At 39.0% G+C, this 13186-nt stretch overlaps 1 protein-coding gene across 1 annotated transcript in view; it reads right to left on the bottom strand.

The window, feature by feature from the left end:
* The window catches only part of LOC100146487 (annexin A1), an 85112-nt gene that overhangs the window by 69184 nt on the left and 2742 nt on the right, over positions 1-13186 (bottom strand). Inside the window, 7 exon segments of the mRNA XM_070248649.1 lie at positions 485-540; positions 1093-1297; positions 6234-6324; positions 7170-7283; positions 8148-8242; positions 8771-8879; positions 8974-9053. Coding sequence (XP_070104750.1) covers positions 1182-1297; positions 6234-6324; positions 7170-7283; positions 8148-8242; positions 8771-8879; positions 8974-9039 — 591 coding nt within the window. The 5' untranslated portion in view covers positions 9040-9053 and the 3' untranslated portion in view covers positions 485-540; positions 1093-1181.

Here is a 13186-nt window from a genome sequence, read left to right on the forward strand (position 1 = left end):
TATGCAAAATTGACAAACCCTTAGCCTGACTCTCTAAGAAAAAAAAGAGAGAAGGCTCAAATAAATAAAATTAGAAATGAAAGAGGAGAAATTACAACAGATACCACAGAAATATAAAGGATTATAAGAGAATACTATGAAAAACTATATAGCAACAAACTGGACAATCTTGAAGAAACAGATAAATTCTAAGACTCATACAACTTCCCAAAACTGAATCAAGAAGAAACAGAGAATCTGAATAGCCCAATCACAAGTAAAGAGATCGAAACAGGTAGCTTAGTGGGAAACTACTTCCCCTGACAAAGTTACCCACTCAAAGCTAACAGCCAACATCACAATTAATAGTAAAACACGGTATATTTTTCCTCAACACTGACTTGATTTCTACTATTTCTACTTCTCCTTTTCCTTTAATGCATGGATCCTGCTAAACCTTATAAATCCATTACAATATAAAGTGGGGAATGAATAAAGAGCTCACCTGAGGGATGTTCACTTTCTGTGGCTCCTGGGCGAGTACAGAGGGCTGTGGTTCAGCTGAGGGGACAGAAAGAAGACAGGGGTCCTGAGATTTAGCTGTCTTACAGCTCTTAGATTCACCTCCTCAAATCTCAGCACCCCAGTTGGGGATCATCCTCCCCAGAGGCACAGGGCCCTCTGGGCCTTGAAAAGGCACAAGAAGGATCATGGACAGGCAGCAACACCTGTCTTTGCGTGATTCTGAAATGACCATGGAGCTGAAATCTGCAGTTTTTTACTGAGTGAACATAAACTTTACTCGACTGATTTAACAATAACGCATGCGTCCTTCTGAATAACAGAAAGAAATCAAAACAACAGAAGATTAGTTGAATTAAAGTACGCCAAACAAGACACTATTCCTTCATTAAAGTTAACTTAGCAGAAAATTACTCAGCATGCATCATTTATCTATTTTTCTCAGTAATATTATTTAACCCCTGCTCTACACAATCCACGGAAAGCCTAGTAAAAGAGACGGGGTGATTTAAGGCAGGAATTTTTAATTGTTCATTTCAGCTGGGAAGTATTTCTCAAAAGGCCCTTTTGATAGATGCTTTGGTAACTTACCTGTGAGAGAGTGAACTGTCACAAACTGCGTTTCCCTGGACAAGTCACTGAAGTTTTCAGGCCCAATGTCTTTAAATCTTTCAAAAGAGTTAGAAGTAGGTGACCTTGGAAAACGCTTCACAGATCATCATTCTTGGATCCTGTGACGTCAGGATAACGTCACTAATGTCACATGTGGTGGTGGACATGTGTGACAGCAGCGCATCTGTAAATAGCGGGGGCCATTTAAGGGGACTGGAGACAGAACTTCCTCCCTCTGCCTGGTTGTCCCTTACCCCCAGACCTTGCCCTCACGGCTCTCCAACAAAGCAGCCTTTCCCGAGCAGCCTGCCCCTGGGCCACCCCAGCTCACCTGTTCTTCCCAGGGACGGCCCAAATGCCCCACTGTCACACAGTGTGGTGGCTCCTGAAGGTGGCATCATCATCAAGTCTGGTTCATTCTGGGCAGGGGGATCAAGACCTGCTTCTGATCTTGCAAATCTAGCATCTGCTCCTTTCTGGGCTCTTGTCTCTGCTCTGAAGCTCTGGAGAGAGGTCTAAGGTCAGAGGGCCGCTCTCTTCCAGCTAAGACTCCCTCACAGAGGCCCCCTGCTTCCCGCCTCACAAGGGCTGGTTTGTTTCAAGGCAACTGGGACATGGATCTGAGAAATAAATTCATTTTAGGGGCAAAAAGCCTGACTCTTGGAATTCATTATAACATTAGACTTGAAGGACAGAAAGCCTGACAATGCAGAGGGGGCCAGGCGCCTCTGTCTGACCCAAGGGACCTGAAGAGACACTAGAAATCCCAGGATACATGTGACACACCATGGGATTCCATCCACATCCTTTCCTTTACATCCCTGGGGACGCAGGGACAGGCCATGTTCCTAAGTGCTGTGAAGGCTGTAACGCCAGTCTTGGGCAGGTGTGACATCAGACAAAGCCTGAGACTGAAGCGAAGCACACCTGCCCTCGAATCCAAATTCCCTGGCTGGGAGCTCCTGACTCGAGCACATCGGGCCACCGACCCGAGCCTCGGTTTCTGGTGAAGTGGTTGTCAGGGTACATTAAACTATCCAGTAAAAAAGCAAAGCGTCCTCTAACTATAACAGCAGTTGGCACTTACTTAAGGCTTCCGACCTGGCACTTGTCTAAAATAGTGATCTATGTTTCCAAACGTCGCCGTGAAACAATCATTATTAGTATTTATAGATGAGAACCCTGACTCTCGCCCAGGTCCCTTCTGTCGCCCCTGCTTACAGGTGACAGGCTGGCACTGACCGGGCCTGTAGTGCTCCAGAGCTCGGGCTCCACCGCAGACCCACGGTCACCGTCCGCCTGATAAACGCACTCCTCCCTCCCGCACCCACCGCCGCCGACACGGGCTTCTCTCCGGTCGGGCTGCAGGCGGGCTGGTCACACGATCCTCGGGCACCCCGGACCGCCCCGAACACCTGCGCCCCGGGAGCCCGAGGGCCGGGGTCTCCCCCATCGGCCTTACCCGCTCTGACGGCCCCCCCGGGTTTATACACCGCCGCGGGGGGCGACGAGGTCCCAGACACTTCCTGCTCCCATCCCCAAGCACAGGCACACCCTTCCCAGCTAGTCCCTCGCCCTAGGTGCGCACCCTGCATTTTCCGAGCACACCCCAAAGTTCCCCAACGGTTCTCTGGAGTCCTGAGAAGACGAACGAGGAGGCTACGGCTGCACATGCGCAGAAGGAGCGTGGCGTCCCCTTCCCAGAGTCCAGGCGGTGAACCTCACCTATTTAAAACTACATTTCCCATAGGCCTCCGCGTCTACACTTCAAGTCACTCTTGGCCTTTCCGCGAACGCGGGAGGACGGTGTTCTTAAATCTCTCCTGCCCAGGGTCCTCCAAGCCCGAAGAGGTTAAGAGTTAAGCCTGAACTCTGCTGTCAAATGCAAAGGGTAGTCCGCTATTGGCTCCCGATTAAAATAGCATTTTTTTTCATAAGTCATTTGGAGGTAATTGGGGAAATTTGAATACGGATTGGATATGGAAAATATTAAAATATTACTTAGATGGTGTGAAAAAAAATTTGGAGTTATGTAGGAAAATTGATTTTGTAAAAAGAAAAAGACATGACGACTGAAGTAGTTAAATTATATAGCTGTAAAATTATAATTTTACAATTTTTCAACCTGGGACCTCCACCCTGTTCCTTTACAGCCGCCGGACCCACCAACCCCTGAGCCCCATCCTGGCGCGCCTGGGGCCCAGTGTGCAGATTGTACTGAGGGTCTGCACAGGTGCTCCAGGGGTGGATGTTTATAGGAAATCTGTTGGGTTTTATACATTAACATTGCTTCTTGCTGAATTCTCTTATTGTCATAAATTTTTGTGTTAAATAGCTTGGATTTCCATGCACACAACGACAAGTTTGCTTGCTTTTTGCTGACGTTTATAATTCTTTGTCATTCTTTAGCAAATTACAGATAAAAGCACAAGAATGCTGGTTAAACTATATTAAATCAATCATAATAGACTTTAACATAAAGATCACGAAGGAGAGAAAGTGGTCACAACATATGTCATTTAACAAACATTTATTGAAAACTGACTGTACAATCGACATCATTCTAGGTGCTGGGATAGCAACATCAAAGAAAAGAGAGTAAATTCCATACCCCCATGGAGTTTATGATCAGGGTTGTTGTGGGGCCTATTAGTCAGGGTCCCCTCAAGAAACAGGTGTCAGTTGTCAAGAAACCATGGGACACTTGAGGAGAGTCTAATAAATAGGGCTCTAAAAATGTGGGTAGGGTTAGTGAAGCATCCTGTAACTAGTGTTGGTAGAGAGTTATTATCACCCCCAGGGCTGTAGTGAGAGTAGGTAACATTATCAGAACTTAGCACAAGAGGCCACCCTTATGAGAGCTGTGGTCTTAGGAAGAGAAACATTGTGAATGCCCATTACATGGCTCAGCACGGAGAGCCAAAGGAATAAATACCCAACACCTCACTTGTTCTCTTACCTCTGATATCCTATCCTCCGTTAAGCATTTATAAACCCCATTCAATACCTGTTCTTAGAATTCCATCCACACATGTCTCTTCTAGACCTTTTTGTCACCAATTTTCCAGTCTTAGTCTTGTTTAGCCCCCTACTACCTGTCAACTCACTGAGCTACTGGACATAAATCAGTATAAATCGAAACTCAAGTACATGTCAGTTCTTCACAAAGTGAACTAAATATACCTCCTTAAACTCTACCCACTGGGAAGATTTTTTTCACCACACGTTTCAGAACCACCCCTAAGTGAGACTGTAATTGTAGCAGCCATAATTTCCAATGATGCCACCATACACTGTAAACCCAGTTTGAAGGAGAGTTGATGGGTATGTGGCCACAGGTCTCCCTTGGGGACTTTTGGGGAATGTTTAATTGTATATTCTTGTGACCAAGTTATGAGGAATTTTGTCAAAGGGACCCAGCCTTCCCTTTAGTCAAAGCCTCCTGTCTATAAAGTAGGATATATCAAGGATTTAGAAAGAGAATCTGAATCCCTGTTGTGGTGATTTGTGTTCGTTTTCTGCCCACAAGATCCAGAATTTCACATGTATATAGATATATATCTCAAGAAGCATCTTAGTAGAATACCCATCTATTTCATTTCAATGAACTTCGTGATCAAAGAACCACCACCACCGATCCCTTCATGTCACCACAAAAGATGGCTGCACATGAGAAACAATCTAAGAGTTTTAAAAAACATTTGTCAGTATCCCATTAGAGAAAATACATATTTCATTGGTATGAAATGCAACATGGGCTGCTCCTGAGTCCACAGGGAGTATACCCATATTGATTAATTTGAGCCTATCCAAACATAATTCATCCTTTCTAATCTAACATTATTAAATAATTAATTCTGAAAAAATACATGTCAGAATTTAAGCAGGAGATGAATAGAAGACATTTAAGAAAATAAACCAGAGGCACTTGCTTGAACATGGATGATTTACTTTAAAAACTATAAATATATTGTATATAGTATAGTTTAATTATGTACATATATGTGTACATACATATAGATTTAAAACTTTTCTTTATCTAAACACCCTTACTTAACTGTGCAAAATAATGCTCAATTAGAAAAAAATTAATTGAATTTATATTTGACTAGAAGACAGGGCAATTTAATAAGCTATCATTGGACTATATCTTGGATGTAACAGAGAAATAGGACTTTTACCCAGCTGTCTTATCAAACAAAAAACTAATAATAATGCCATTCTTGATTATTATCACTGATAAATGGATCTAAGATAAATATTCATACTGAGATAAGAATTGCAGAAAATGAGGTTAGAAGCTTCCTTATTCTGATTTCTTTGAAATTGCTCTGAAAACAATATGCAAGGGCTGTTGCGTTCTCTGTGCTTGGTGTGAAAATGAAGCAGAAAGATCCTTTATGAGGTCACATCATCATAAACCAGTAAAGCTGGGGGCTCAAGAAATTAGAAAAGAAAAATAGCAAAAGACCCAGTACTGCCCAGGACCCAGTTGCATCTCTCTCTACAGTGTTGATCATATCATTTAAAGGAGATGTTTCACTGAGTAGATAAAGTGAGCCATGGCTGGTCTATCATCCCCACGGACCTAATTAGAGATAAAGAATAAGTCGCCATTTATGTTCATAATGGTAAACTTAGTTTCCAGCAGAGGATTATAAGCACCTAGTTCTTTACCTTTTCAAGGACAAATGGAGAATATTTTGTTTGGAGATTTTTATTCTTTTGTTATCTTTTCAAAATAAAAGACAACAGGACATTTCTATGAAATAAATATCAGAATAATAGGAAATGTTTTTAGAAAATTCTTTAAATTTGATGCTTTCAGTTGACTTTTCCATTATGATACTGTGTGGTCATTTGTCCTGGAGGGACATTTTCTTTTAAGTGCAAACTTGATGAGGACTGGGACATCATCTCCCTGATCAGCACCCGGCAGCTGGAATGCTGTCTAGGAACGGTGTGTGCGTGTGGTAGACACGTGCCCAACAATGAAGATACATTTTAATATAGAGAGTTTCCAAAGCCTCCATAATTAACATCCACATTCAATTTTAAGAAAAGTATATCAGATTTCCTTTCCAGCTAAGGCCCTTGGACTGTTGGACATGAAAACTTACCTTCTCTATAGACTCTGTTAATTTCCCTAATTTCTTTGTTAGTTCTTGATGTCAAAATTTCAATCAGAGTGTCTTCATCAGTTCCAAGGCCCTGAATTGAAAAAGATGAAAAGAAAAAATGTACGAAAATCTTCATTCAAGAGCACCAACTAGTTTTTTGTGTCCCAAAATTTGATTTCCCACAGTATTTAGTAAATATCTACAATATTTAATAATTACAATAAGCTCTATCTATTATATTGCTTTAAAAACAAAATGGATTTAAAGCTAGTATTTTGGACAAGAGTTTAAAAAGTAAGTTTAAAAGTAAGTTTAGAAGTCCTTCAGTGACACCATTGGGAGAGTGGAAATAACACAGTTGTTAATGCCAAGATTTGTTCGTTCATTTATCTATTAATTAATTTATTCACTTTATTTCCATTGATTGACAGGCCCTATACTAGATGTTGAGGATACAATAGGAGGTGTATGTGGACTTGACCTATACATTCTCTTGAGGAAGGAAGTTTGTTTTGTTAAAAAGAAAAAGAAAAAAAAGCAACAGGCCCAGGGTGGAGTCACTTGCCCCCAGGACAGCAAACCAAGACTTAATTGCAGTTTCAACCTCTTCCAGGAATGTGACCTTAAACTGATCAGCCTGGAAATTCCTGATCTATGCTAGTGAGGTAATCTGCCTCATAAAACCCCTGCCACCCTCCCCACAAAGAAAGGGGACCTTGTCTGAGACAATGCTTTCTTCTCTCTTATTAATAACTTTTTTGTCCCTCCCAGTTTCTGCCTATAAATACCTTCCATTTTGTACAACTCCCTGGGGCACTTTTCTATTTACTAGATGAGATGCTGCCTGATTCATGGATTGTTGAATAAAGCTAATTAGATCTTTAAATTTCCTTGGTTGAATTTTTATTTATCAACAGCTTAAATCAGGTGATCTACCTTCATGGCAGCACGGAGTTCATCAGCATCAAACCGGGCTGGAGTTTTTAATAGAGCCAAAGCAACATCCTCCAGGTGACCTGTAAGGGCTTTCTTCAGAGCTTCATCCAGGGGCTGAAGAGATTAGAAATCAGAGATTAGAATCAGGACTTCTAATTAGTAACACGCAAAGTGATACAGCAATGTGGTGTGACCTGACCTGTGGGTACTCTTACTACTAATTGCTAAAACAAACATCTTTTAGAGCTCCTTCCTTTTAAATACAAAAGAGTAGTGAATATTTAGAATTTTATCTTTATCTTTTAGATCTAGAGTAATTCGAATGAAATTTTACTGCATTTATTGATAACTTTTTAAAGGACAGGGTTCTCACTCTTTTACACAGGGAAGAAATCACAAAACTCAAAAGATAAGGGACAGTGCATTAACAGTATCAGTAGTAAGAATACTTTTAAAATCATGTATTAATATATTTTCCAATCTTTGATGTTTGCACCACTCAAATAAGCACAATAATCAGATAGGGACATTATATAGTTTTTTACTTGTGCTCCGTAAAAAAACTACCTGTATTTGGTATGAAAAATATAAAGTTTACTTTTAAAGTTAGAACTATATGTATAAACTTTACATTTAGACTTTAAACAGTTCAGCTTAAACTTTAGCAGAAGACACATTTTAATCAGAACATATTCCTTACTGCCAATAGTAATCTTAATGTTTATATTCAAATTAAAGATTTGTCTCCAGTACAGAACACAACATCTGCAAAGACCCAAGATGACCAATGTATGAAACCAGTAAATTTGCTACAATTTATTAAATTGCAACCAAGTGAATAAATACTGTAATCCCAGTCTTAGTTGTAATAGGAAACAGCAGTTAAGAGGTTCAAAGACCTAGGTAACTGCTTCAAAACCTACTTTTAAACATAAATGTAACTGAAATTAAATATCTAAATTTACCACTCCAACCTACCTTTCCTTTTTCCTGGAGTTATGCTGCTTTGATCTGTTGACGTTGCACATTGTTTCTCTTCGTTAGAATCTCAAGGATGGTTGCTTCATCCACACCTGGAAGTAAAGGACCACTAGGCTTTTAAAATCAATTCTCTTCATCCTCAATAACTGACATAGGATGATTCATTATCAAGATGCTCCAAATGAAATTCTTAGCAAACTAAGAAATATAAATTATATCAGCCAGGTTAGAGATGTGAGGCTATCTGTCAAAGGGAAGCACTTCAGATGACATTCCATTAATTCAAATGAGAACGGAAGAGGAAATTTTTTCTGGTCCTCAGTCTTGCAGTGTTTGATCCTAGTTCAAAGCCTATGAGCAGAAGTGTTGATTTCAGCGTCAAGTTTCTGCTAGAAATGAGCTGGTAGGGATATCTGTTGTAACGCTAGAGATTCTACTGATTTGACCAAAATTTCCTGAGTGCTGAGAAAGGAAATAAATCTTCATTTGACAAGTAAATCTTTTATCTTCAAAACGAAACAGACTCCTTCCATTGCACATATCTGTTTTCCAATAGCCATTCAAACAGCCATTCAGAAATGTCCAGGAAGAGACTGTTTTGGGAAGACATAATTAATTACCTTTCACTGTGATCGCTTCGTCCAAGGCATCAACATCTGAGGACGGATTGAAGCTGGGATAGGGGCTCACTGCTGACCCAGGACCACCTTTGGATCCTTTCACAGCTTTCTGTGGAAGAGAGAGAAAGAAATTAATGCCTATTCACTCATATTGGTTTCTATTTTAATATTTAACTAAGTTATTTTATTGTCACTTGACTTACAATGTATTCCTGCTCTTCATTTTCAATAAACCAGGCCTGCTTGAGGAATGCTGATACCATTGACATTTTTAAAGAAGTATCTGGAAATAAAACAGGCAGATGCTTTTACAAAACACAAACCCACCACACATATACACCACTCCACCCTCTCATATACACAAGACGTAGAGTAATCTTGACCTTACTTTCCAGGATTACTCCTAGAAGCATAATAAAATCCTAGATGTAAGTTTTTTAAAAGGAACATCTTACCCTTGAACAGAAGGCCCTAGCCTCCACTTAGAAAGTTGGCTCTTTCTTGGCATATTCAGTCCTAACGTTTAGGGATCAGAAAATTTCTACAAGTAAGCATATAGGCTGAAGGGAGGAGCTGATGATTCACTTCATTGTTCTACGTTTACAGACCAACCCCTATATGTCAAGCACTGAGGGTACAAAAACACTGAAATATCGTCCTTTGCCTCAAAGAACTTAAAGCTAGTGTGTGCTCTCAGAAGGAAAACACAAAAGTTAGGGAAATCTCTCAGGAGGTGCTGGCTGCTCTGATCCTTTCTTGAAGACTCGGATTAACCTGGGAGAAAACTTAAAGACAACAAAACTGAGAGACGCTTGTTATATTGGGGAAGTTGAAAGAAGTTTACTGGAGCAAGAAATGTTGACAGAAGCCGGAGCAAAGAAGTTTAAAAGCATCCACAAAGCTTTGGGAAAATATTAATGGATTTTTTAAAAGAAAGCGGCATGATTCCACTTGTATTTCAGAAAGACCGTTCATCCCGTACCATAGAGAATGGCTAAGAGATGGGCGAGATGGAAGACAGAGACCGTTTAGTAGGCCATTAGAGAATCTATGCAGGATTAATGAGAGTCTGAACAAAAGAAAAGGCTAGAGAAAGAGCATAATGTTTACACTTATAAGGAAAATAATCTGTGACAATCTGTAGGAGTGGATTCAGACTCAAAACTTTATAAAAAGATATTCAGATGATATTTCTCCACCAAATAATTATTTCCTTTTCCATTCCTTGGTCTACAATTATTTCAGCATCTGCAGTAATTGCTCTCCTCACATTTCTGCCTATTTGAGCTGTCTAAATACTAGTCCTACCTGTTTTTCCACTCAACACAAAAAAACCAGAAAGGGATTACTTTATATGAGGTTCTTTGCTCTAACAGGAAGCATCCAGGTGCAATTGCAACGTGTATGCCCTCTTTTGGTAAACTCTTATCTGAAAGAAAATTTCTTGAATTTCTATCATGGTTTAGCAATATTTTTATGTAATAAACTATGCATATTTTTAAAACCTGAAGTATGTTAAAAAAAATTAATGTGTTCACTGTTCTATCCACAAAAGAAACCATCAATGATCCTTTTTGTCCCGGGTGTGTTTTTAGGAGGCCATGCTCAGGGTCTAGTCTGATCTATCCCTCCGTACCCTTTTACGATCCCCCTGGAGACTACGCTCCTGAATACATGTGAGGGAGATGGGAACGAAAGCACCCAAAGTTTTAAATTTTTGATATGAAGCTAAATGACTCATGGGAGTAAAGCCTATAACCTGATTTCTTAACAACGTGTTCGGACAAAGTATTTCACCCCACACTTGCTGAAATGAACTGCAATTCCAAGTCAATGAGATTAAATACATGAGGGAAATAATACCCAAATCAGAAAATATCTCCACTTAATTATCATGGGGATTGTTCAAATTACTATTCTGTCATCTGTGAGAAGAACCAATACATTGTGCAGTCAATCTCTTCTCCCATCAATTGGTAAATCTGAAATTGCTTCCTAAGGTAAAGTCATGATGTGCAATTTGGGGCAAGATTTTCGTTTCCATTACAGTCATAATCTGGTGCAGTTTCTGTTGGCATGTGGAGTTTCATTTCCTATTGATTAATTGGCACATACAAAACTTCCAGCAATTTCTGGCGAGCTATCAGAGATTTGAACTTTCCATTTTATCATCTCATCCATGCCCTTCATGAAGTAGAATCCTCAAAATAAGTGATATGATCAGTCACCTAGCAAAGTACTTTTCCATCAGTCATAAAAATATGTGTTCCAATATTTCACTCTTTTTAATTAGAAAATAAAAACTTCAAAGGAGATCAAATAAGAGTTCAAGGCTATTGTCAAGTGTAAGTTTAAAAATGAGTCTCATAACTTCAAAGTAAATTTTATGAAAACTTTACTGTATTTCACTCATTTTTTTCACTTTTAAAAAGTGCCTATAAAATGCACCAATTTATTTTAAAAAAATAAACTTGAGAAAGCCTGGGAAAATGATATCACTCTATTAATTACATAACACAAAATAACAAAAGTAAAGGGGTTGAATAATTTATTTGACACAACAGTGTCCACAGAAGAGACAGCTTTGTAACATAGCCTCTGAGTTCTAGATTTTAGTCTGAAGTAATTTGCCTGAAAGCATGGCCTGGAAAAGAAAAGGGGTTGAATAGAACCTGCCTCCAGAAATTAGAGGAAAACGGAATCTCAGTTCAGCCAAATTATATCTACCAACTCTTAGTAAATCTTAAAGATACAAGGATCGTGACAGGATGTAAGGAACTGCTCTAGAAGAAACAGATTTTATCATGTACTGGTAGTTAAGTGCTCAGAGTCAGCTGCATGTATTAACAGAAACTCAAGGGTTGCAACACACCTTACAAATACCACAGCAAAAATATTTCTGGCCAAATTGTAGTGCTAAGCCATTCTGTCTGTTCAGTATCTATCCTCAGCATGAAAACCAGCACTTTGTACTTGATAAAACCCATTCAATAATTTGAAGGATCTCTTGCTTAACTGTAAATAAATAAGCATGCAAACGTTTTATAGACTGCCAACCATTTTACAAATGTCAGATATTATTACTATTTAAAGAATAATTTGGTCTAGAAAATAGAATTGTACAGTCAATAAAAATAGTTTAAATAATTTGAGTTCACAAAAGGTCTTTTTTTTTTCTGTCTTTCTTTTCAGTTGCAATGTTTAGAGCATGCGCTAGGTATTTAAGACTTTATTTTATTAACTCACCTTTGCTCAATATATATTTAATCTGGCTACCAAAGAGCTCCAAAACCAAGTTTAGCACGGTCCTTAACATCGTCTAATTTGAAGATGAAACTGGCCATTTATACATAGGCTGACCTATATGGAAATTAGTAATATTCCACAGTTCTTCTAATAAATGATCTTTTTGTGAACATGCACTGCCTACCAATCTCAGGTTATCTGTGGATGAATGTCTAGCTTTTCCAGGGATTAGCATTTTTTGTATATTTATGTCATAAGAGAGCTCTCTTCATCTTATGCAGCAAGAAATTAAAGAAGGTAAATATGCATAAAAATTATGTCCAAGATGTTAGAGAGGAATCCATGTTTACTAAGCTGTAAGGTCCAGGTATTCCAGAAATGGTACATTAGCAATTGTACCAACTCGACAATTTGAGAACACTAAAGCTATTGTATCAAAGTTAATTTCCTGATTTTTGAAAACTGCACTGTGGTTGTGTTCTTTATTTTTTAATATAAACGCACAGAAGTATTTAGAGGCATAGGGACATCATACCTGCAGTGTTCTCTCAAACATTACAGAAAAAATAACTGTATAAAGCAAATGTGGTGAAATGCTGACAATTGGGGGATCTGGGTTAAAAGTATGTAGTAATTCTTACAATATTTTTGCAACTTTTCTGAGGGTTTGAAATTATTACAAAAGAAAAGCCTAATTTTTTTTAGATTGTAATTTGTCTCTGTCAGCCTCATGAAAGGCTACTTCCAGAAGCTGTAACAGAGGAAGCCAAATTTTGTGGTTTATCACGCCTTCCTGGTGACAAGCTAGAACGATCAGAGTTCTACAATGATAGCAGCAGCAATTAATCCTTGCATAGGACAACGTCTTTATCCCACATTTTCTATCTTGGAAAATAGAGTGTAGTCTTCTGGCAGTTCTAGAGATTAGTGGCAAGCATCAAGGCATACATAAATCCATTCCTTCTGATTCCAAAGCATTGTAGACTCTTTTGAACTAGTGACCAAGATCAATGTTATTTTTAATGCTCGTACTTCAGAAGCAAATTCATTAATGGTTAACCCAAGGGCACTGTGGCAGGTTTCACCCCAGCCCTAGGGAGTTTATTTTTCAATGCTTTGGCTGATGCTCAGTTTTTTCCTTGAATGTGTATTTCACAAGTCCCTCCCACA

The sequence above is a fragment of the Equus caballus genome, chromosome 23 (genome assembly GCF_041296265.1).
Source record: "Equus caballus isolate H_3958 breed thoroughbred chromosome 23, TB-T2T, whole genome shotgun sequence".
In the NCBI taxonomy this organism is placed as follows: domain Eukaryota; kingdom Metazoa; phylum Chordata; class Mammalia; order Perissodactyla; family Equidae; genus Equus; species Equus caballus.